Source organism: Pteropus medius, unplaced genomic scaffold (assembly GCF_902729225.1).
Source record: "Pteropus medius unplaced genomic scaffold, Ma_sr-lr_union100, whole genome shotgun sequence".
Lineage (NCBI taxonomy): Eukaryota > Metazoa > Chordata > Mammalia > Chiroptera > Pteropodidae > Pteropus > Pteropus medius.
In genome coordinates this window covers 22,101,898-22,128,248 of record NW_024340849.1, presented here as the reverse complement: position 1 = coordinate 22,128,248, position 26,351 = coordinate 22,101,898, and the positions used below count along the sequence as shown (strand labels likewise).

Below are 26,351 nucleotides of genomic sequence, written 5' to 3'. Positions count from 1 at the left end.
AAATCTGTCTAAGGTTTTCAAAATGGTGTTTTACTGCCGAACATTTGGCTTGGGCTCAGTGTGCATGGAAAGCACTGTTCTTATAAAAGCAAGCCACACCTTCAAAATGACTATGATGAGTTCCACAGTCAAGTCATGGGGGTGGGGGAGCAGCCAAGAGACATGCTGAGCTTAGTTGGTATTAAGTTTTCCACAAAAATAACTAGCCCGATGTAGAATATCATCAGCTCTTCCCTTATTCATTAACCATTTCAGGAGATGATCCTGCTGAGGGCTGAGGGTGATATAAAGGCCTTAAAAGATTCAGGTCTTATCCTCCCCAAAAAATAATAATCAGAAGGGGAGATAGAAACATGTGCTTGTGGGTTACTGAAGATCCTCACAGGGACTCTTAGCCCCAAACCACCGGAGAAGGATGGAAAGAGAGCCTGTACTTCTCTCACTTACCCCAGCATTAAGGTAGCGACCTGTTTTGCCATGTCCGTCTCTGTCTCAGTGGAGTAAGTGCTCAATTCTCAGTGAAGGACATATTGGAACTGACAGCCTCACCATTGTGTATATAATATGTCATGGCTGACAGATGAAGAAATGGGATTTCTTGAAATGCAACAAGATATAGCCATCAGCCACTGCTGGAAGAAAGCCTTGTTCTGCCAGACCCCTTAGAAAGCATTCCTTCTAGGTCCTCTCTGCCCCTTCACCTCAGCCCATCTGAGTGCAGCATTTACAGGACCATTTGCCCCCATTACTCCTGATCCTTTGTTGTGCTTCCCTTTTGTCCATTCTGCCCTTTGATTGCCTCACTCTCCCAGCAGGGCAAATTGCAGCTGATGTGGTAGGAACAATGGGATCAGGCAGGGTCCAGATGGAAGCACTGGGAACCAGGCATGCTTAACTACATTACTTTCAGCTGATCTGCCCTGGGTGTAAGTGAGCGGGCCCCACCTTTCAACTGCCCGAGTAAAATCCACCCTCCCGACAGTCACAGTCACGTGGCCTTCCTCAAAGGCAGAGTTAATTGGAAAGTGAAACAATTTAATGGGATGGGGGAGGACTTACAATAAAAACTGCACTGAAGGGAGTGTCTTCAGTCCTTAAGTATTTGGGAAAGATGTTTTCGTTCAACACCTAATGCATTTGAGTGCTCCAATTTCATTATGAGCCATTCTCAAACAATCGATTGGCGGCTTATTGTCTTTTGCGTGCAGCCGTATATTTTGTCATGGTAATTGACACCTCGAACATTATTTTGTTTATTCATTCAACAAACATTTACTGGGAATTTTCTGTACGGTTTGCTTTGCAGTAGGCACTGAGGATAAAAAAGATAAATGAGAGAGTCTCTGACCTCACAGTACTTACAGTCTAAGAGAGAGAGACAGAAAAGTACAGAAATAAATGGCATACAGCAGTTAAAAGGATTGTGATAGGTGTCTTTATAAGAGACAGTGGCGCATACAGAAGGAATGGCATAAGAAATTAGACTGGAGGGGGCGATTATGTTTGCAGACAATATGTTGCAATATACACATCATTAATCTCACTGTTGACGAAATAAAATACCCATAGTGAAATGTATGTTTCTTTATTTATTCAATAAATGTTTATTGAATGCCTACTATTTTCCAGGCACTGTGCTTGGTACCTCTGTGATGGCGTATATATAGGATAAAAAGGGAGATAGGCATTAATTCAATTAGTCCACAAATCAACTATAAAATTATGATAAGTACAACAAAATTGAGATCTATGGTTTTATTATAAAATCTTTTAAGAGTATTTCTATAAGGTAGAGTGCCTCCTAGGATTCAGCTGAGATTAGAACATAAAGAAAGAGTTAATTAAGGAGTCTGCTAGGTGCCAAGAATAAGAAAATGGAGCAATAGAGAAAAACTGGTGGAGATCAGTGACCAAGACTTGAGCTTCCCCGCGAAGCCCCTCTGTGGACTTCAGTGTCCTGGTCTAGAAAAGCAGAAGGGGATTGGTGGCAGGGGGTAGAGGAAAGAGGGTGACTATAAGTTCTGTTTTACCCAGGTCCAAAACAATAATTTACATCTTTTGTCCCACTATCATTTTTAATATGTGACACCACTGACTCTATTATAAGTAATCAACTATATTGTCACTGTAAGGAATTGGAAACTTTGTCTTCAAGCCCTCTCTAGACCTGTCATTCTGTGAGTGTACACGTAGTGCCAACCAAAATCCAAAGCTTAAATGACAAATTAACAAAGCCCTGATTCATAATAGATGAGTAAATAGCGTTTAATATTTTATGCCGTGAATAAGATTTCTCTTTTTTTGCAAAAAATGGGATAGCATCCTATGTTCACAGCAGTAATACCTAGTAAACAAAGTGGCAGAATTAGTTCTCTAGATGTTGATGATGTGGTGGTATGTCTACTGTTAACTACATGATGAAGAAAAAGTTAAATAAATTATTTTTCTGAATTTTCTCCTGGGCACTTCCAAGCTTAGCTTAGGACAACTCTCTCATGATTCTTAAAAAATATAGTCCAGTATTGGAAGTATAAGAAGGATTTCATAAAATCAGGGAGGCAGAAAATAAGCCTAGGGATTCCAGGAACAAGTATGAAGGAAACTCTTTTTTATTACATTAAATTTTATCTGTAATTCTTCCCATGTTCTGTGTTTTGACTCTTAGTAGGGACCATAAAAAGTGTTTTCTAATAAAATATAAATCTTATAGCATCAATGGCAAATAAAAATGAGTAGATGACAGATAGATGATAGATAAAAAGACAGATAAATATTACATGTTAAAACTTCCTAAATTCACTAAACCAATTATATTCTCAGTGGAGATATTATCCAAAGCTTCCTTTAATTTACTAATATTTTTCCTTCTTTAACAAATCTTAGGGCAGTGTGTGCTTTAAGTTTACTGCTCTATGTGTAAAACAGGACTTATAATAAGCTTTGAAGGATGCTTTTGTGTACTGGTAGCATGGCTTGAAATCTGTCTGGAACAATAAGCAGCTCTATATTAAAAACCATTTTAACAGCTCAAAATGATATGTTCATTATTCACTCCCTTTGTGACTTTATAGACGCTACTTAATGCTTTGCCTCTAGCACAGGTTCTGCCTTTCCTAAGGAAGGTGCCAGAGTCAAAGACAGTTATTTAGAATCAACGTAGGGGGAAACACAGCTGACAAGTTCACAGGAGTGATCTTGAATGATAATGATTTTTGTCCTGGCACATTTGTCCAAGAGACTCAAGGTTCCTTTTGAGAATATTCAAGAGTTTCCTCAAGAGAGCAGTCAATGCCTAATGTGGGCTTAAGAATGCCTCAGAGGACTAATTTCCGAACACAGCACCACTCCTACAGCCAGCAAAGATTCGAAAGCTCTTCCCTGTTTCTTTCCATCTTCCATTTCTTCTCCATGCCTTTGACTGGCACTCTGCCCACCCACCCCCACACAGTCTTCAAACTTCCCCCTGAATTCCTCAACTTGTGCTGCTTTTTCTTGTTGCAGTGGTTCCCAAGGAGTTACTTGTTTGAGTAGAGGTGTTGAAATCCAGGATAAAGTGTAAACAGAAAGTGCAACAGGAGAAAGCAAGGGAAAGACGTGTGTTTGAGGAGAAGCCTGGACAGAAATAAGAGGCAGCTCGAGCTGGGCAAAAGAACACAGGGACTAAGGAAGTTCAGATTCTCTCCTGGACTCTGCCACCTTGGGCAAGACTCTCTGTTCAAGTTTCAGCTTCTTCATTTGTAAAATACAGGCACCGAGCTAAGTGCCCTGTAGGGTCCCTCCTCTCTCTAGACAGTTCTTATTCTGAGATCACATTTAACCAAGATCGTTAAAGTTTCTGTTATGTGGGGGAGGGGAAAGACAGTGATTAAAGCGCCCGTATTAATGTTCAGAATCAGTGCACCCTATTTTTATTGCTGCAATTGAGAAACCCTCTGTAAAGCATTCTGGAATGAAAGGTGGCTGTTTCTACCTTTCACATCATTACGCCTTTTGACGTTAAATTTTAGCAGTTCCAATATGCTCATTTTTGTTTTTCTCTCTCTCCTTCTCTACTCCGCCCACCCTTAGGCTTACGAGCGGCCACAGAAACACTCAGCTGTCCATTATGACCCAGGCCTCCCACAGGACTTCACCGGTGACACCTTAAAACCAAAGCACCAGCAAAAAAGCAGCAGCCAGAACCACATGGACTGGTCCACCAACTCTGACAGTGGACCTGCCACTCAGAATTGCTTCATCAGTCCAGAATCTGGCAGAGAAACTACAAGCACCAGCAAGATCCCAGCTCTTGAGCCCATGGCTTCCTTTTCAAAGGCCCAGGGTAAGAAAGGCAGTGCGGGGAGCACATGGAGTCAACTATCCAACAGTAGCAAAGATATGCTCTTGGGAGGTGTGGTTCCATCCCCAAGCAACCACAGCTCACCAGCCCCACCCAGCAGCTCTGCCGAGTGCAATGGGCTTCAGCCCTTGGTCGATCAAGATGGAGGAGGTACAAAGGAGACCCCAGAACCACCTACTATAAGCAGCAAGAAAAAGTCTAGTAAAAAAGATGTGATAAGTCAAACCATACCAAACCCAGACCTGGACTGGGTCAAGAATGCCCAGAAAGCATTTGACAATACAGATGGGAAAAGGGAAGGCTACTCTGTAGATCATGCCCAAGAGGCATCACCAGCCAGACAGAATGTGAGTTCCGTCAGTAATCCTGAAAATGACCCAAGTCATGTCCGGATTACTATCCCGATCAAGGCACCCTGTCTAGATCCAAGCAGCCATAAGAGGAAAAAGAGACAGTCTATCAAAGCAGTGGTGGAAAAGATCATTCCAGAGAAAGCCCTGGCTTCTGGAATCGCTATGAGCAGTGAAGTAGTTAATAGGATACTTTCCAACCCTGAGGGAAATAAGAAAGATCCCCGTGTCCCTAAGTTGAGTAAAATGATAGAGAGTGAGCCCCCCTCGATTGGCCTTGAAACTGGTGGAAATACCGAGAAAATTGTCCCAGGAGGTATGTCTAAGCAGCGGAAGCCACCCATGGTCATGACACCTCCAACATGCACAGATCACTCTCCATCAAGGAAGCTGCCAGAAATTCAGCATCCAAAATTTGCTGCAAAGCGGAGGTGGACGTGCAGCAAACCAAAACCCACCAGTATGCTTCGGGAGGCAGTCATGGCCTCCACTGATAAACTGATGGTGGAGCCACCATCTGCTTATCCCATCACCCCGTCCAGCCCTCTGTACACCAACACAGACAGTCTTACTGTCATCACACCAGTCAAAAAGAAGCGGGGACGACCAAAGAAGCAGCCTTTGCTCACAGTTGAGACGATTCATGAGGGGACTTCCACCAGTCCAGTCAGTCCCATCAGCCGGGAGTTTCCTGGCACCAAGAAGAGAAAGAGACGACGCAGCTTAGCTAAGTTGGCCCAACTAGTGCCAGGAGAGGACAAACCCATGAGCGAGATGAAATTTCACAAAAAAGTTGGAAAGCTTGGGGTGTTGGATAAGAAGACCATCAAAACTATCAATAAGATGAAAACACTCAAGAGGAAAAATATCTTGAACCAGATCTTGTCCTGCTCCAGCAGCATTGCTCTGAAGGCTAAAGCTCCGCCCGAGACCAGCCCTGGGGCAGCAGCAATTGAGAGCAAACTGGGCAAGCAGATTAATGTCAGCAAGAGGGGAACCATCTACATCGGTAAGAAGAGGGGCAGGAAGCCAAGAGCAGAGCTGCCGCCCCCATCCGAAGAACCCAAAACAGCCATCAAGCACCCAAGGCCTGTTTCTAGCCAGCCGGACGTTCCAGCCGTGCCTTCCAACTTTCAGTCACTTGTGGCGTCTTCACCAGCAGCTATGCACCCACTTTCTACACAGTTAGGTGGGTCCAATGGCAACCTGAGCCCCGCCAGCACTGAAACCAGTTTTTCAGAGTTGAAAACTATGCCAAATCTCCAGCCCATCAGTGCTCTTCCAACCAAAACCCAAAAGGGCATACATAGTGGTACCTGGAAGCTCTCTCCACCCAGGCTGATGGCCAACTCACCTTCCCACCTTTGCGAGATTGGGTCACTCAAGGAAATAACGCTGTCCCCTGTGAGCGAGTCACACAGTGAGGAGACGATCCCAAGCGACAGTGGCATCGGGACAGACAACAACAGCACGTCTGACCAAGCAGAAAAGAGTTCAGAATCCCGACGGAGGTACTCTTTCGATTTCTGCTCCCTGGACAACCCGGAGGCCATTCCGTCTGACACCAGCACAAAGAACCGGCATGGTCACCGGCAGAAGCATCTCATTGTGGACAACTTTCTGGCCCACGAAAGCCTCAAGAAGCCAAAGCACAAGAGGAAACGGAAAAGCCTGCAGAACCGTGATGATCTCCAGTTTCTGGCAGACCTAGAAGAGCTCATCACCAAGTTCCAGGTGTTCAGGATCTCCCACCGGAGTTACACCTTTTACCACGAGAATCCGTATCCCAGCATTTTTCGGATTAATTTTGATCACTATTACCCGGTGCCATATATCCAGTATGACCCGTTGCTCTATCTTCGTAGGACTTCAGACTTGAAGTCAAAGAAGAAGCGTGGTAGGCCTGCAAAAACCAATGACACCATGACAAAGGTGCCTTTTTTACAAGGGTTCAGCTACCCTATTCCCAGTGGAAGTTACTATGCACCCTATGGAATGCCTTACACATCAATGCCTATGATGAACCTTGGTTATTACAGTCAATACCCAGCTCCTTTGTACCTGTCGCACACGCTCGGAGCAGCTTCCCCATTCATGAGGCCAACAGTGCCACCACCTCAGTTCCACACAAGCTCCCACATGAAGATGTCCGGTACAGCTAAGCATAAAGCAAAGCATGGAGTACACCTGCAGGGACCTGTTGGCATGGGCCTCGGTGACATGCAGCCGTCCCTGAATCCTCCCAAGGTGGGCGGTGCCAGTCTGTCGGGCGGTCGGCTCCACAAGAGGAAACACAAACACAAGCATAAGCACAAGGAAGACCGGATCCTGGGGACCCACGACAACCTGAGCGGTCTCTTTGCAGGCAAAGCCACCGGCTTCTCCAGCCACATCCTGAGCGAGCGACTGAGCAGCGGGGACAAAGAGCTCCCACCGTTGAGTGAGAAGAACAAGCATAAGGAGAGGCAGAAGCACCAGCACAGTGAAGCCAGCCACAAAGCTTCCAAGAACAACTTTGAGGTGGATACCCTGTCTACACTGTCACTTTCTGATGCCCAGCATTGGACGCAGGCCAAGGACAAAGGTGACTTGAGCAGTGAGCCTGCGGACTCATGCACAAAACGGTACTCTGGCAGTGGCAGTGATGGTGGTAGCACAAGACCAGAGAGCCTGGACGTGTTCGGTGAACTGAACCCTTCGAACGACAAGTGGGACAGCGATGTGAGTGGGAGTAAACGGAGGAGCTACGAAGGCTTTGGGACGTACAGGGAAAAGGACATCCAAGCCTTCAAGATGAACCGCAAGGAAAGAAGTTCTTACGACTCCTCCATATCTCCGGGTAAGGCCACATTTTTTCCTCCAAGTTGGACTGACTTGCTACTTAATTGCTGGGCTTTGCACTTTTGAGGTCTGCCTTCTTTGGCACACTGTGTTCACTGGTTTGCAGAGAGGTAGGAGCAGAGAAGGCTATTCACGTGAACGCACTTGCACATTGGGTCCGCTGCTCATTTTACACTTTGTTTACTTGGTATTTAATGTCTTTCCTCTCTCGGAGCCATTACCTGTGAACTGCGGGCCCAGAGGCAGCCCCGGTAGCTCTGCAACCATACCCACTGCCTTTAGGCTTTTTATTAAGGGTGCCATTCTTAGGTCCTTATCTGATGTGAAGGTGCAGTTTGCTGGTTGGGTAAAGCTTATAAAACTCACTAGGAATACCAGCAAGATCCCAACAATGTCAAAGCTGGACGTGAATGAATATCTAGTTTATCTGACCTCCTTTCTCTACCAGTCACACGTTCTAGGTTGAGAATCCTATAGCCCAGTCATTGAAATCCTGAAGTCTACTTGATAAGGGAACCACAGCCCCAGGCTAGATTGTCCTCTCTTTGTTTATGGACATTTGATGAGCTACCCTAGGCAGGCCCCCAGAGTGAAGACCTCACTGTCATTTCCGTACATGAAGGAGAGGGAGCCTGGCCAAAAGGGTTGCAAGCCTCCTTCCCCCCAAGGGGACCTTAACTGCTGTGTCTCTTGGCTTGTCCACTGGGAATGGGATTTGCCCACTAATCTCTAAACTGAAGTGTTGGAGGCTACTAGAAAGAGCTCATTCCGTATCAGTTGCTGGCAGAATTTCCTTGCTGACCTGCCCACCCATATGAAATTTCTTTGCCTTGGAAGCCTCACACTTCCTCATAAGTATCCCTTTGTCCCTGTCCACACATCACAAAGATGAAAAGACTCCTATAGAATAGAACAGAAGCTTACTAGGAAAAGAGTGGAAACTCCTTTTTTAGGAGTTGCAAAAGCTAAAAAGGATTTCTCATGCTCCCCCTGCTCAGGTCATACAAAACCCCTGGCCGAAGCCTGGTTTTAAGGGACTAATCATTCCTTTTTAAAGTCTGGGTGTAGTGTTTTACCTCTGTTTATGATGTGTACCCTGTACTTGTCCTTTCCCTTCCCAGGGAGTCTACTATTAGTGAAGACGAGGGAAGGCTATTCATGAGGAATTAGAGACATTTTCTAGGCCAGCAGAATTCAGGAAGAAATATGATTATGAGTTAGAAGCCACTTAACGATTGTACCAAATTACCACTAGCTTGTGAGTTAGCTGTAGTGGTAGATGTTCTTTTGGGTTAATGAAGAGACCAATTAGCAGCCATGTCCCCTGCATTTGCTCAAGATGATAAATGGCCCACACATTGTGTCTGCCCAAAGCGGATGTGCTCATCTGGGCTTTTCATTTCTCATCATCAGACTTTGTTGAAGGTGCTTTTTTTTTCTTGTGTGTGTACAAAGCCCAAGGTAAGCCCACTTGGGCAGGAGTTGCTAGATTAAACTTTCACATGAGGAATACTATTGCTTTCTCTTTTAGCATGATGGAATTGATTCGTAGGACCAAAGCTAGTCGTGGACAGAGGGTGTTCTCTTTTTTTTATTATTTTCTTGACATTGTTTAGCTAGAAAATGATGGTGGCGTGTTATTGCTGAGAACCTACAAGCAAGACTCCTAACTTAACAGACCTGATCTTGGAAGATCTTGGAAGCTAAAACCAGCTATTGTTTTCTCATTGAGTTTCTCATCAGTCTTACTGGGATGTTTTTTTGTATTTGACTGTATTGCTGGGTGCTGGTTGAAATTCCCCATCAAAGTGTTCATCTCTAGTCACTGTGTGTGTCTCTGAGTGTGCCCACACTCTAGTCATACAACTTTCCTTGCGTTTGCATTCACATGGTGGTCATTACTTTATTTAAGATCCACCCTCCCCCTCCCCATCTTCGTATTTGTTTTGCAGCCAACCAATGAGGAAGGCTTCCTTACATCTCGACCTTTTCTAAATAGCAACCTGGAAATATCTATATGGACAGAGCTTCTATCTCTGTCCTTACTGAAATCTGGTTTTCTGAGTTGTTTTGGCCACTGCTTTGTGCCTATCTCTGTGTTGTATGAGTTTATTTTTCCTCAACATTTTAGTGAATCATGATTGTTGGTGGCCTCTATGTTTATATGCGTTATGCCTGTTGTCCCTACACACCTTGTTGAATGTCTTACTGGAACAGACTAGATTCCCTATCATTCCCCTCCCTTCCACCCTTGGCCTCCCCTTGCTTATATCCCAAATGCCCCCTCTCTTGCTGGGTCCTGAAAACATCAGGGACGAAATGTCTTCAGTAGCACTTGGAACCTAATGTCAGAGTTTATCAAGACTCCCTGAAGAGTGTTCACCTAATAGAATCCAGAGAATGCCAAGGTCCCACTGAAAGATGTGAGGCAGGTGGGATGAGGCTGAGGGTACCAGAGGCATTCGGATCTTTCAGAGACTTTATCTGAGTCGAAGTATCTGTTCAGCTGGATGATACTGAGGGTCATGACTGGAAATGAGTATCTGTACTTCCCACCACGTCTCTCGCTCCACCTTTTTATTCTCCATTCTGGATTCATTTCTATAGTATCTCGATGTCCTATTTCATGTGAGATAGTCTTCTCTAAAATAGATATGGCATAAATATAGATGGCCTATAGATGGCCTTTAGCCTATTGAAGACCAGAGTTAGTAGCTTAGTCAAGAGAGGACTTCACGTGCTCCCTGACATCAGAGCTGACAGGTACCATACAAATGTAAGTCATTACCATTATAGAGAGAGGAAGTAGATACCCCAGTTAGCAATAGCAGCAGTTGCACACTCCATGTTCTCTTTCCTACTTGGAAAATCATTCATTCTCCATCTCCTTGCCACAGCAGATGGATGTCTTGTTTTGTGAGCCCCCTTACAATACACCTAGAGCTTAGAAGTCACATAGACTCCTTTTCTGTATTCTATTCCTTCTGTTTTGTTTTGTTCTGTGTTGTTTTGGGCAGGGGGGCGGGTGTTTTGTTTTTGGTTTTTTTTTTGGTTTTAGAAAGCAGTAGCTCTTTTTGACCTATTTTCTAAATGCATACCATCTGCTAAATCTCCATTTATAAAAATGCTTCCCTGAGGCCAAATAATGGAGAAATAGTAGGCAGGTGAAATCCACCCTCAGCATTGGAAGACGGCTCATCAGTCCTCATTTGTGCCTCTCTCCCACCAGGCATCTCTCCCATCTTGCACAGGCTGACATGCAGCAGATTCCCAGAAGAGCAAACCTGTCCAAGGTTGACAATATATAGTCAGGATGTGCTCTCAAAGCCAAGTTCTCATAAGGCAGTGGACGAGGTCTCTAGTGTGAGTGATGTTTTTCCTGTTCAGACCACTTGGAAACAATCTTTGCATACTTTGACCTCAGATCATGCCAGGAACTTCAGACATCTTGACCACTGCTGTCCAGGTTCCCAACACATGTTGGAGAAGCAGTGAGGAAAGTAAATTTACATGTGTTACCTCTTAGTCCAACACTATTATTTGTCAAGGTAGCCATCCAGAGTCTCCAAATGTCAAGTACTTTCTTCATGATGAATGGATGCTGAGAACTAATCTTTAGCTCACCTCTCAGATATCAGAATCCTGACATGAAGGTAGCTGGATTCCCTTGAGCCTGGCTAACTCCACCTCTTCATGTGGCTTCTTTCTAGCATATTGCCAGCTCCTCTTATGAGCGCTATGGGCCATTTTGTGAGGCAGTCTCTGCTGTCACTCACTGGCAGGAAATGGATGCCCAAGCCAAAAATAATACAGAAATCTCTTCCAAGCAGTCATCCAGATTAGGGAATTAACCGCATGGATGAAATGCCATGAAAGCTATACAAAAAAAAAAAAAAGTGTGAGGAAAGTTTTCTAAAAATGGAATAGAAGGAATAAGAGGACTCGTGGGAGGAGAAAGTTAAGACCAGGAAAAAAGAAACAGTGGAAAATGGAAAGTTGGTGTAGTGTAGACTGTTTAACCTTAATCCAAATGGAATTCTGGGTCATCCTGTGAGAAGAAATGAAAGATGGATTAGCCGATGGCTGCTGTGTGGTTTATCGGGATTATGAGTACCTGCCCCAGTCTTGTCTCCTACACTAACCAGCTGAAAGACCTCATCTTTTTGAGTCTCAGTTTTCCCAAGTGAGACTATGACAATAAAGGTTCTGACTAGACCGGATAACCTAGGATTATAAAAGTCTCTAATCTATACAAAGGAATTTGCATATGAACACACACACACACACACACACACACACAGATTGGGCAGTTCTGAAGAAAATGCCCAAATATTGGCCAAGTTGGGCAATTAATTAGCTGTTCAATGAAGTTTCAGAATACATTCCTCTGGACCATTTATTAATCTGTGTGACTCACCCATTTACCTTTGGCTTAACCATTTAACTTCACCTTTCCAAAAGGTGGAACTCCTCTTATCTGATGCCTACTAACAGATTAGCTTGCTCCTTGTGTAGGCTGAAACCAGTCATCATCTTGTAAACGAATAGATTAGAGCACTAATATGACCAAATAGTATGGGAGCTTGCATTTATATTCAGACTCAGAAGTACAAAGATCTTAATAATGTAGTATAAACACCTTATTCTGTTGATGAGCATACTAAGGCTAAAGAAGGTCAAGTGACTCATTCAGTGATGCGTATCTAATTGGTAGAAGAGCTTAGACTGGGAAGACTGGGGAGCTTAGCATCTGGGAGACAGAGAGACACAATAAAAGATAAAAAAAAAAAAAAAAAAACCAGAAAGGTGAGTCATAGGAGAGATGTTAAGCTATATGTTTTCTTTTGCTGTGAGCTATTGTAAAAGGTTAGCATCTCTTTGACAATAATTTGGTTTCCAGGCTATCTCTGGGGACCCGTGTTTGGGACTGGAAACGGTCTTTGTGGGCTCTGATGGAAGTCATTTTTTTTTCCTTTCCTGTCTTAACAATTGCACATATTTATTTTATCGAGCCTCCTAAGGTTTCCTTTTGGAAACTAGGAATTAATCAAATTAAATGTTGTGACCCATAACTTTATGGCAATGAAAAAAAAAAAGAAAAACCTTAGACTCACAGCATCTCTTTTGCTACATTGAAATAAGAAAGCCAGCCATTCTGCCTTTGGAGCATGAAGTCCCCAGGCCATTTATCTTCCCACAGTTGGCAAACATTCCCCTGTCCTGTTGAAAGTTTTTATTTATACCTCTGTGGCTTTGGAGAATTATGGAGATTCAGGTGTGGGTGCAGAGAAGTCACAATTTCAACAGACTTGGCTTTGCTACAACGTGGAGCTTTTCTTGGCTAGAGAAATCAGGAAAGCATGCGTCCACAGGCCGGCCTGGCCCTGGGCAGAGATAAGGATGGTGCCTTTGGAAAACCATGTCTTCACTCTATAAATAAACAAGTGATGGGGCTGAGTACTTGTTAGGATTGTGGCCTAGGCTTGTGCCGTATGGCACTTACTGAACATTGGCTAACTTCAAGGGAAGTGATAAAGACAGGAGAAAATCTTTAAAGTATTTGCGTAATGCCAAGTGCATGCATGGTTCTGTGCAGTCCTGAGGGAGGAATTCAAGGATGAGTAACTGAATGCTTTTGCCCTCAAAAGGTTACAATCCAGAAGGCTCTTGTCTATACTCGGGAGAGGAAAAGAGATGTAACTGATACTGTAAGGCAGACTGTAAGGCCCATCAGAAAGTCATAGAGAAAGTGCTAGGGCTTTCCAAATAAGGAGGAGCCACTGCCATGTTTTCAGTGGGAGTGGAGAGGTGGGACCAGGAATTGCTTCTTTGTAATAGTTACAATTCAAGATGAGTCTTGAAAGATGGAAGAGGCTTTTAGAGAGCGAAGATGGTGCGATTGGTGCTGGGAGGAGTGGGGCAAACACACATAAAAGGAAGCCATGTAGACAAAGGTATCTAGGTGGAAATACCCAAGAAGCATTTGGAGAATGGTGTTTAGTTCTGTTGAGGTTAGAATCTCCAGTTGCGGTATCATGACAGATAAGGTTGGAAAAGTATGTTGTGTTCATGACTTAGAGGGTTCTCTCCGTCACTTAGGCTTGTGCTTAATTCAGTAGGCAGTGGGAAGCCATTGTTTAAACTGGCAAAAGTCATGAGGTGACCAAATTATGTTTTATCGACTTCCCCTGACCACTTCTTACCTCTAGTCTGCGTTGGGCAAACTTACCCCATCTTTGCATTCTTCAAATTGTAATTATCCATTTCTTGTTTGGATCGTACTTACTATCCTGCCTCTCCCTGCCTCCCCCTGCCCCCAACACACACACCCTTGATTATAAGCATCATAAAGGCATCGTTATCTACTCAGATTCTCAAGCAAAAAATAATAGTAAAGAGTCATTTTTGATTCATATCTTTTCCTCTCTACCTAAAGTCAAAGATGATTCCAGTACATTCGCCCCTGGCAACTGGAAAAGTGGTGATACATGAACAGAATTACAGAAATCAAAGAGAGAATCTGGTTGGTGTGAGAGGAAATCAGTTGTTAAGGCAGCAGTTGGCCATGCTGTACAGAGCTCAGAGCTAGAGGTTTGTCAAAGGACCCCATGGCCCACCTTAAAGAGAGAAGCAGAACAAGAGGGGATTAGGGAAAATGCAGAGAAGGAATGACAAATGTTAGAGAAGAACCAAGGAGTCAAAAAAGGATGAATTTAAGAAGAATGGGGTGGCCAGTAAGACCAGAAGCTGCAGAGAGTTCCTGGAAGATGACAATGTCTGTGAACGTATGAATGGTTCTAAAGGCAACAGAAAAGTTAAAGATTCTGCATTCAATACCTCGTGTCATTAGGGTGTGATAGGCTGTGTGCCAAATCCAGATGGCAAAGAATTGAGTAAGTGGATGATGAGAAAGGGGGCTGCAGGTGCAGAAAGCGAAACTTTGTTGTGGTTCTAATAGTGTTCCAGTTTCTAAGGAGATTTTATTTCTGTAGTCAGCCCTTGATAGCAAGTGGCACACTCATTCTCAGCAGGTCTTAACTCTAAGATCCCCCAGTCCTGGGAGCACAAGGAAAATGCCAGAATTCTGTCTCTCCATGAAGGCCAGGTATAAAAAAAGGTAAAGGTTACAGTATTTAAAGAGGAAAGAGATCCCAGGCCGGTTTCTCCTTTCCTGCCCAATAGACACATAGGCACTTAGTTTTTGATGCTGGTAATGATTGTATGAAAACTTTCAACAGCTCCTTTCTATGGTACCATGGGTGTTGGCTGAGCTGCTGTGAATGTCTAGAGGAACAGTCCAGGTTATAAGTTCTGGTAAATGGAACGTTTATTGAATGTTTACTAGGTGCAAAGTATATAAACTAAAACCCAATTTTTGGTTTTCCAGAGGTCTTTACTATTTTGTGGAATAAAATGTATATGCTGGTTCATAGAGTTTACAGTCTCAAGAATGGTTGGGAGCTCTTTAGTGACACTAAACATATAATACAGTGCCAAAGACAGTTAGGGAGACTAGAAGAAAAGAAAAAGAAGGAAAAGGCTCCTGACCTCAAGTTCCTTATACTACACTGAAAAAAAGGGAGACTGAGCTAACGTACGTAAAACAACCAGAGAATAAATGCAGACCAAGTTTAATCCATGCTAACTCAGTGGCCAACAATGGAAGCCAGAGGGATCCAGGATCAGAAAAGATAATAGTGTTCAAAAGACAAAATTCTGAAGCTGAACCTTGGAGAGTGGATGTGTAGTGAGTGAGTGTGGCAGGAGATGGGTGAAGATGTGCAGGTGGGCATATGTGGGGGTACAGGAAAGCACTGGCTAGTCTGAAGGTAGCAGTTGAGTGGGGATGGCTTTTTAAGAGGCATAGCTGCCATGCAAGGGATGTGGCACTGCACCTCAGAGGAAAGGAGGACATGCCGATGTTGCTCAAGGGTGCTGGGCATAGAGGGTGTTGAGCCCCATGTTGGGTGCTGGGTGAAATGAAATGATGAGGTACCAGAAAACACACTTGACCTCTGATAGAGGCCATTTTTCCATTATCAGAGGACAAGAAATGGATACATACACAGACACAAAGTAATTAGAGAGAATCGTGAGAGTCTACACACTTAATGACTGGGAACAAAACCTATTCTACAGGGGAGAAGAAAGGACTCATAAAAATAACTTTCAGAGTAATAAGTGGCATGCTGTAAAAGCAAGTTAATATTGGTATTTGCCCAATTACATAAAGATTCAGAGCAAGTTGCATTAAAAGGAGGCAGCACTAAGAGTAGAGACTGACAGAGTAGAGCGGGCAAACCCCAAGAGCGGCCTCTGCGTGTTTTTGCCCTCCAGTGAAGGGGCTGGGAGGTCGGTAAGGAGATGGGCTTCCCCTTGCTGATGGTCGATCTGAGGACACAGAGATAAAAGGATTTCCCGGCGGCTACATCCCAGTCATCCTTTGCATCTGAGCAGGGCCTGTGCTTTTCAAAGCACATTTCCTGACTTTTATTTGATCTTCAAAATCCACTGAGGTTTGCAAATAGGTGTTGTTTTCCCACTTGACAGGCAAGAAAATCAAAACCCAGAGGGTTTCAGTATTTGTCCAAAGTCACGGAACCAGTTTTGTGCAGGAAAAGTGCTGGATCCGAGGTTTCCTGACTTTTTTCAGCACCTCCTTTTTTCCTACTAGATTTCTGAAGTCTTTGACAAGGTCAACAGGATGACTCAGCTTCTGTATTATCCCTAAAGAACCCTTGCCAGTGTGTTAATAGCGGAGCCCAGAATAAGGCACTAGCTAATTGGCAACTTGGTCTTTACTAAATTTAGTTTTTTATATAAAGGGAGCTCTTTGAAGCCAGGGTTAGTCAAGCCCAGGGTGGGAGGCCCATACTGTGTGTGGAGCCTTCCTCTCATCTAGGGGACAGACTCCCCCGAGCAAGCACAGATATCCTCAAAATCACAAAGGAGACATGAAGCGGGGGGAACAAGAATATGTTATTCACTAAATCTCAAAACAGTAAAGCTATTTTAAAACTTCGTTACTTTTTAAAGAAAATTTTACACAATTTGAGAGACTTGACGCATCTACTAGTCAATGCACATAAACTTGCATCTTGAGAGTGATTTCAGCTAAAAATAAAAAATGAGGTGGAACAAGTCATTAAAGAAACTGTTGGTTTGGGGCTCCAGCTCAAAAGTTTGGTGAATGTTGCAGAGGAGACTTCATCTTCTTTTAAACGTCCACCAGGAACAGCCCAGGAACTGGGCTGTGGGCTGAAAGAGCTGTGGTCTGAAGCAGTTTCTCATGTCTTATATTCCGAGCATGACCAGTAAGATAGAGAGGTTTCTTTTACAGGATATGCTTCTCTGTGCTGCTAGTTATATATTTTTACTTAATTTATTTATTCTAATCACACAATTAAAGTATCAAATGCCTAATGTATATATGACATAATCCTGGGCAATGTTTCAGCTGTAGTTATGTAAGGGACGTCTTATCACCGTTCACTAGAAGTGTCCTAAAAGTCCGTGTCAGTGTGTCTCCTACAAAATAACAAACCCCTTTCAGGCCAGATGTTATTTTTCTGAGTCCCCAACGACAACCAAAAATAATGGATTCCCCATTCATAGCATAGAGCAAATTATTATTGGGGAACACACATATTACTTTTATCATCTAAAAAAATACACATTAGTGAGAGAAAATTTAGAAAAACATGTATAAGAAAAAATAAAACCACCTCGCAACTCCACTAAGTAACCATTATAACAACACAGATGCACAGGTTCCCAGCTGGTGGTGGTAACTACTCATCTTCTTTCCTTTCCTTTCTGCCTCCCACCTCCCTGGGAGAAGCTTAGACAAAGCCAGGCTGTGCTCCCCTGCCCATTGTCCCTCCTCTCTCTCCTCTCTCCCCACCACTAATTTGGTTGCCTGGTCTTTTCAATTTTCTCTCAAGTGCCTTCTCAGAATTGACCACCATAATCCTTCCTTCTGCATTTTGTATCATTGCCCAGACAGAGGAATATATTTTTAAAATAAATGCAGCAGCAATTGGGGATGAAAACCATCCAGATTTCCAGACTGTCCTATTTAAGATCGCCACAAGAATTCAGGTGCCAGGACAGCTACCAGGCAGGGGACAAATTAGTCATGGCTGAAGATGATTGCCAGAAAATTTTCCCAAGAGTCACTGAGTATTGAGTGTTTCTTTTCAGATCAGAATCTGACATGGGAGGGGGCAATAAGTTTTCCAAAGCTTAAGATCCACAACTCCACCCTGCAATGGAAAAATGCAAGCAGCCAGTCTCTATTACAAATATCACCCCCACTTCTCAAGCACACTCACCCAGAATAAGTCAAGTTATGGCTGCCCTAACTGATCATCGTTGCTGCCACTCATACCAAGAGCATTTAAAGGGAAGGAGACAGCTATTAATTTTAGGTTTATGACACAAAGGACTACCTTGTACTTGCTTATTTTCCTTCCTGGTATACCTGTAGATATTTCTAAGATGAAGTTATAAAGCCAATAGTTCCCATTTCAAAAAACAGCTCTCCTGTTTGTTTTTTCTTCCACTCCTCCTCAACCAGGAAGTCCACGTCTGCATATGCTCCGAGCTGGGCATTTGCACAGGGCATCAGGCAAAGGAGAAGACAAGATCTTCCGGGAAATTTCTGAAGTCTTCATGGGACACCGCAAATAAAGTGTTATCAAATAAGTAGCTGAAATAGATTTTTCTCATTGACTTTTCCTCCATTAGTTTTCTAGTTCCAATTGGTATTACTTATGATATAGGAAAATCCATCCCAGTGGTCTGTCTCAGAGAGGAGAATCTCACGTACGGGGATCTTCCCCTGATAACAGGCAAGGATTTTGAGTAACGATCCCCTCACGTGAGTCCCTCAACACAACATGTCACTCCACCTGCATATAGAAATGGCTCAGACCCCAGAAATGCTTCATTCGTGTGGGCTGACCTTCTTGGTCCAGAACAATGCTTTTCTCTTTCATTTTTCATTTTGATGATCCTTTTGGCAATAATAAACTCAGAGCAAAACTTTGTTCCATCTCCTTACGGCTCTAACTAAACAAATATATTAATTATTGAAATGAGAAAAGAAGAATGGAGTAGTTTTTCATGGAACACCTAGGAAAGCAGCCACAGGTAAATGAATAATTGATGCCACATGTAGAAATACCGGTTCCTATTGCATCGAGTCCAAAGTTCTTTATTTGGCTGAAAAGACTCTCCGTTATCTACCCTCACAGTCTCACCTCGTTTTCTAATCCTTTTCAGCTTCTTTCCTTGCTGTGAGTTCTGCTAAATCTTCTCCTTTTCCTATAGAAAATTCCATAATTAGCCCAATATCTGACCCTTCAGTCACCACAAAACCTCCTTCACATACCTCTTCTTTCCCGTATATGGCTCCCAAATCTTACCTCCTTACTTTCTTAACCATTCTAGCATCTCCCGCTTCTCCGATATAACTCTAATAGGTTCATTTCAGCGCTTACTTGTATGTGGCCTTGAGGTGTTTATCTCTATTTCAGGTGAGGATTCTTGACTCACTCAGATAAAATTTGAGTCATAGGAGGTCAATATCATGCCAGCCTTTCTTTGGAGTTTATATGATGTTAAGGTGGTGCCGAACACAGCTCTTACTGAGGGACTGATTGATCAGCCTGAGTGAGCATCACAGACCACCAGGGTTCCTGGCACGTGCTTTGAGAAGCCCTGGCTTAAAAATTAATTCAGTGACTTCTAAGGCAGCCTAGAAGGCAAAAAAAAAAAAAAAAAAAAAAAAACACCTCAGAAATTAAAGTCTCTCAGATGTAGATTTGAATGCTATATCTCCCAATTACTGGTTGTGTGACTTTGAGCAACTTAGCTTCTTTGATCTTCCTTTTCCTCAGCTGAAAAAGGAGGCTAGTAATACTTACCTGGCAGAGTTTTACAAGAGTCAAATAAAAGTAAAATGTACACAAGAATATCAGCACACTACTCACCACCCAGTCATTAATAACGTTCATTCCCATTCACTTCCATTTTGGATCATATATTCAAGCATGGAAAATACAAAACAGCAGATTGCCATAGAAATTTCCTTTAGGCAGCAGGCTTTCCTTCCCAATTATGCTCTTACCAGGGTGAGGTTAAGTCCCTCTCTGAACAAATGCTCATACACACACAGAAGGGCAGGCATCAGCTGGACCACAGTTATATTTGATGACAAAGATAAGATGTCAGGACTGTGCAGTTATGATGGATAAGTAACCAGATATACTCATTGTCCCCAAAGATAACTGAAAGTTCACTGTGTAGGCATCATCTGCAGGACTTGGAAGTTCTCCTGAAAAGGGTGGCAATTTCAATCACCTGGCATTTGGTTTGTCCCAGTGTGAGTTTGCTAACGCTGTTCAGTAGCACCTATTATAGACCAGCTTATCTACTGACCCCAGTCATAAAAATGCAGTGATAAGAGAAATAACAAAATTTATATTTACTTTCTATTGCTGCTGTAACAATTTATCACAAATTTAGCAGCTTGAAACAACACAAATTTATTATCTCACAGGAAGCCAGAGGTCCAGGGGGCTCCTCTGCTTAGGGTCTCAGGAGGCTGAAATCAAGGTGTGGGTTAGGGTTACATTCCTTACTGGAGCTTCTGGAGAAAGATCAGCTTCCAAGCTCTTTCATGTTGCCGACCCATTCAGTTCCTTGGGCTTAGGACTCAGGTGCTGCTGGCTATTAGCCAGGGGTTGGTCTTGGCTTCTAGAGGCTGCCTGTTTCCTCTCAAGCTTTCCATGTGATCCCTCTAGCAGCAGAGGGTCAGCTCTCCCTGACTTTCTCTTGTTCCTCATCTCTGACTCCTGGACACTCCTCTCTCTGGGACTCCTTACTGTTCCCTGAACACAGATACTACGTGCTTTCATCCCCGCTGACCTTTGCACGTGGTCTTACTTTCTCTCAGAGCACCCTTCAGAGGGGAAGATGCTAACAACATTCTCTTCATGACCGACTACCTATGTTCTTTGTAGGTTTCTCCTTGTGTTGTGGTAGGTAAATATATACCTCATGGAGAATTTTGAAAATGCAGTAAAAAAAATAAAAAAAGTCAATTATCGAACCACAAATTGCTAAACTGGAAGGTAAAGAACTCAAGAGGGACAAGGGCAGTTCATTGTTAGACCCAAGTGGCATAGGGAACGCTTCGTGAAGGAGGTGGTATCATACCTGGGCTCTGAATTGGTTATATTCACATAAATGGGGTGTGGAAGGGAACAGCTTGAGGACAAATATCAATATATATATAGTGTTCTTTGAGAAAATACAATACTCAGTGGAAAGACAAGAATGAATAAGACAACTGTTGCTTTCGTGGAATGTTTACAATCTGATGCAAAAGAGGATAAAAAATAAAATAATTAAATAATAACAAAACATGATAAGTTTTAGGAGAAAAAAAAGGTGAATTGTGGGGCACGGCCCCCTTGACTTGAATGAAAAGTCCATGTGGAGGACCAGGGAGGAGGTCAACCTAGGAAAGGGGTGTCCCTATCAGAGAGCTTTGACTGTCAAGTAGTAGGTTCCCATTGGGTGCTCCCAGCAAGAGGGGACTATTAGGATCAAAGAAATGGCATGGTGGTCACTGTGCCCTTCTGCAGATTAGTATGGTGTGATATTACTTACGTTGATTGTTTAAGTAGTTCTGGAGCATCTTGCAGTGCTGCTGTAAGTCCAGATGGCTTAACAAACCCTTTCTTCATGAGCAGGCAGTGGTGGCTTTTCCTCTAATCCCTGCCTGAGTGATTGAGTCATAATGACTTGCTCTTTGAGAGTGCCCCAGTGAGCTAACCAGACACCAAAACCTCAGTTTATAATCCGAGCTTGCAGGCTAGGAGGAGGTGGCTCAGAACATGTATTAAATCAAAACATTTCTCACTCTTGATTTCTTTTCACAGTTCAAAATCTGTGTTTTATTCCATGTAAAAAGGGAAATAACTCCCTCACTTGGATTTCTTGCTGACATTTTCTTTGGTGGGGGTCAGGAGTGGGGGGATTCACTCTGTAAGCTCACGGTTCCTCATAGTACAGCTCTGTGGCATTTTCATAAAATACCAACCACCAAAATTCTAGTAATCACAAAAACATGTGCTTTCTCTTTATATCCACTAAAATTCTTTTGCTCATTAAAAAAAAAAAATAGAAAGTTCAGAAATTAAATTAGAAAGCTAAACTTGATAGCTTTAAATTCTTTGGTTTCAAGAAAAAGAAAAGCTATAGTTTTTCTGATTTCCCTTCAGTTAAATGTTGCTCCTGAATGGGGAAAATTGTACCGAAAGCCTGAAGAATTGAGACTCTGACATGAGGGGAGGATTTGTATTCCTTGCTATTAAAAGAGAAGAAGAAGAAACCCTCAGTTATGTCTAATCTGTAGGAACGCAGTGCCCTGTCCAACCCACAAACTGTTGGCAGCATCATCATGCTACACAGAATGTTCTTTTAGGCTATTTTCCCTCCTCTCAAACCTTTCCTGTGAAGTTATAAATCTCAACATTTAGACGCTTTTTTAATTCAAATAAAGTATGGACTTTAGGTTGGGTCTTTTGGCCTCAATTCTGCTGGCGGCATGCTAGAGAGACGGTCCCCCAGGAAAGCAGGCGTACACTTAGCTGGCTGGGCTTATGTTTGCCTTTATTTGTGAAATCCCATTTGTCCCTCCTTCACCAAGTGCCTACTTTGTGAAGCTGTGATTGAACAGCTCTGTGCCCAGAGGAAGTCTTACCCAACCCCTCAAAACATCCTCCTGATTGTTTGGAAGAGGTGAAATTACTTTGAAGGTAACCCACCGCAGCCTTGAACTTCCTCCTCTTCTGTTTGTAACTGGCCTCCTGGTTCTGCCTCCACAATACTCCCTTGGGATTTCTTGCACCAGGCAGATCAGTGCGACCTCAGGTGTAGCTGCACCTGGAGAAATCCCAAATAATGTTCACTCAAAGTCAAATAGGCAAGCAGATACCCTGAATCTGCTGCTGCCTTTGAGTCAAAGAATTTGAATTCTCCATATCTAGTTATTTAGCATACTTTAGGATGGTGAATTGTATTTTGCAAAACACATTTATTTGCATTCTCTCCTTTGATCATCACCACCTCTTAAACTGAGAACACATCTCACTTCCTCAGGGAGCAGCCCCAAGGATTTACTTAGGGACCCGGCCAAAAAGTGACAGACACCTTCTGATTTAGAGCAGTGAGCTATCATTGAGGGGAACTAAGAAAAGATAGAGGCTGACCACAGAGTTAGAGGCTGGGAGGCCTTGGGCAAGCGATTTCAGCAATGTCCACCTCTGATTTCTCAAGTCAAAATAGGGATAATAGTTTTTAACTCATAGGATATGTTTGCTATAAGATTGTAACATAATGTCTGACTCATTGGAAACATGGAATAAATATTGGTGGTTACGATTATTATTATTATTAAATATATATTGTATACATATGGTAAACCAACCTTTATTACATATTTTGTATCCAGGGATTCCAGCTGGTTTCCAATCACATATAGTTTGTATGATTGTTTCTAAACAAAGAGGTCTTAAGCATCTACCAACTTTGTGTCAAGGACTCCAATACGCAATAACACATACGACCCAGTCCCTGCTCTCCACAGATTGCCATTCCAAGAAAGAGGAGAGAGGGAGAAGGGTATTAAGATGCCTTTGGTGCCAAAATGGTGCCCAGGTCTAGTGGGAGCAAATGAAGAGAGTAGTCAGTACACCCTGGAGGGCCAGAAAAGGCAGAATTTGAATGAAGCTGTGAAGGGCTGGTTACTAGGTAGAAAGAACAGTTGGCATCATTGGCAGCAGTGAGAATAATGACTGGATCTATGACACAGCCCATTCTGTTAGGGACAGAAGGATGATGGGGGTGGCTGCCCATGGCTTGAGATGTGGGGGATGGCCAGAGGCAGACGAAGAGGAGGGGCAACTTCATAAGGCAGAGGGGTTTTGACTGTTGACCCTGCACTTGAAATGCTACTCAAATATTTTAAGTCAGGTGGTAGACGGTGGGGTTACTGGTATTCTCTTGGAGCAGACTTTTCAAACTATCTGTGGTCAAGAACTATAGGACTCCAGAACTATGTGGGGAGGGACGGTTTTCCAGGACTGTTCACCTGGTGTACCATGGTCTTTTCACAATGGAAAAGGCTTTGAGGCTTTAAACTAAGGCCCATAGAGGTTCTCTGCTGATTCCGATCGGGTGGCCCTCTCCAGATGACCGATGTGGCCTCATGAGCACAGCCCAGATGAGGTGATTAGATCTACTAAAGCCAGGTAAAACAAAAACCAACCAAATGGCAAATACATAGAAGAGAAGGGTAGTACCTAATCGTTTTAAAATAAAATGAGACTACCCCCAACTGTCACAATTAAGAGCAAGACGAGTCAAGAGCAGACCAGTTTTACCTAAATAATACAGACCTTTGACAAATTTTACTTTCCAAATATAAAATATCCTTCATAGAGAAAAGCAATGAAACACATAATCTTAAACAGAGATACTAAATTAGCCCACGAGTGTCTCTCTTTAAAAATGGGATTAACTACCTTTTTGCCCTTTTGTGAACACATATACTTCACAAAGGTACTTTTTAAAATCTGATTTTCTCCAATACCTATTTATTAATTTCTGTGTGGCCCTGTTATCAATGCCTCAAGGCATATTAAGATCAGTAAGAGGTACAGAGACGGGGTTGGAAATCTTCAGACCCAAGGAAAGAAGTTATCTTTTATTCAGATAGTTGAACTTCTCTGACCTTAAGAGCCCTTCTGCACTAAAAAAGAAAGTCATCATGGAGAAGCCAGGGCTATGATATAATAAACACATCTTCAGTTCTATCAGATGCTGGACACTGTCAGCACCTCGGCTGTGGGGACCGTTCATTCACCATTTACCATAGAGATGTATTCTAGACTTCACTTCTACACTCCTGCCTTACACAAAAATATATTCACTTTTAGATACCATTTACCGTTTTTCTCATGTTAGCAATCTAGTCACTTAACAAACATATTCAATATTTATTAAGTTCCTAAGTTTGAATGTGGAAGATACCATGCTTGAGAATACTTGATATCTTAAAAGTAATTCCTGGCATTGTCCATAGGTGTTCTATGACAAAAGTGTTTGATTATTGAATAAGTTTATCAACCATCAAAATAAAAATATACAATTATCTACAACAAAGCATTTCCATCCCTAGAGAAAAAGTCACCTTTTTCCAACTTACATGACTGAACCATTCATTATTCCAAGTCCACAGGAATACTAACTAACATTCTACAGAAGATGGTTTGGGAAATACTAATCTAGTTTAATCCCCGAAAATTAAAAGTGCCAGCATCAAGGCTCCGAGGGTTATGTCCTAGCTGAGATCAGGCAGTAGGAGCCAAGCTAAGACTAGAACACAGGTCTCCTGATGCCAGACCTGGCTCTTTCCACTTTCTCCTGCCTTCAGGAATTACTCCCAGAATCCCTTCAGTAGGCTGGGTGTGTGTATTCAGTCAGCAGTGAGACAAGCTTTGGGGAAGGAGTGTGTGTTCGTGTGTGTTCATACATGCATATACACCAGAGCCCCATGGGGCATCAAGGTCCTGTTCACGCAAGACCCAGAATGCGCCAGAGCAGGAAGCAGCTGCAGGAAAAGCAGACCGACAGCAGCAGTGGGTTCAGACGCCCCTTGTTTGCAGTCCGCATTAACCTTGGGCTGTTGCAAAGGCCAAAGCTTGGCTTACATTTGAGATCTGAAGCTCTGACATTCAAGAAGCTCCAAAGCAAATGAACCTGAGTGAGTAAATAATTAAACCACAAAAGAAAAAGCCTGTATTGAAAAAAATGTTAGTGATGTGGTGTAAACTCCAGAAAGCCAGGCTGCTGGGAAGTAATCTGGCCTTTACCTGGCTCCTGTGCCTAGTCTGGGCACTAGAACATGTCCAGAAGACTATGACTGAGCCCTCAGGTATTGTGGACTTAGAATGGTGAGACAGGTACAGATCTGCAGGACTAAGGTGTACATTCAGGACAGTAGAGAAATAATTTATTAATCGGAGTTATGATTAGTTGTTAGAGGCACTGGCATCAAATTGTTTACATTTGAACCCCAGCTCTGTCACTCATTAACTGGGTGATCTGGGTGAGTCATTTACTTCTCTGTGCGTCATCTCCTGTCTGTTACATCTGTAATATGTGAATAATGATATATATACTACATCAGAGATGTACTGTGAGGATTAAAGGAGTGACTTCGTATAAGATGCTAAAAACAGAGCCTAACATATGGGAAGTGCTCAAAAAGTACTTATATGTTTATTTTGCTTTTGTTGTTATTCTGAGACCCATGGGCCTTGAAGTTAAAATAAAAATATGGCCTTTGGAATCAGGCATACCTGCAACCTCACCTTACAGAGTTATGTGTCATCTCTAACTTCTAGCTATGAGACCTTAGCATATAACTTAACTTCTCTGAGCCTTGATGTTCTTATCAGTAAAATGAGGGGGTGGGAGGGAAATGTCTATTCTGAGACTTACTTAAGGATTTAAAAGGCGGATGTGTATAAAGAATGAAGAAGAGTTTCTAATCTGTAATAAATCACCAATACATTGGAAGCTCTCCTTATCTTTGAGATTTCTCCTATCTTCACCCTGAAACAATTCCTTAACCTTCACTATGAGACCAACCCCCAGGGCATTGAAAGGCTTCCTGTAGTCATCAAGTGAACCATTTCTAAAACTGTTCCCTCACGGATGTGCAAGAAAGGAAAAGAAGGTGT

At 42.9% G+C, this 26,351-nt stretch overlaps 1 protein-coding gene across 1 annotated transcript in view; it reads left to right on the top strand.

Moving 5' to 3' along the window:
• The window catches only part of SETBP1 (SET binding protein 1), a 324,498-nt gene that overhangs the window by 226,584 nt on the left and 71,563 nt on the right, over window positions 1-26,351 (top strand). Inside the window, 1 exon segment of the mRNA XM_039842615.1 lies at window positions 4,069-7,528. Within this exon segment, the coding sequence (XP_039698549.1) occupies window positions 4,069-7,528 (3,460 nt within the window).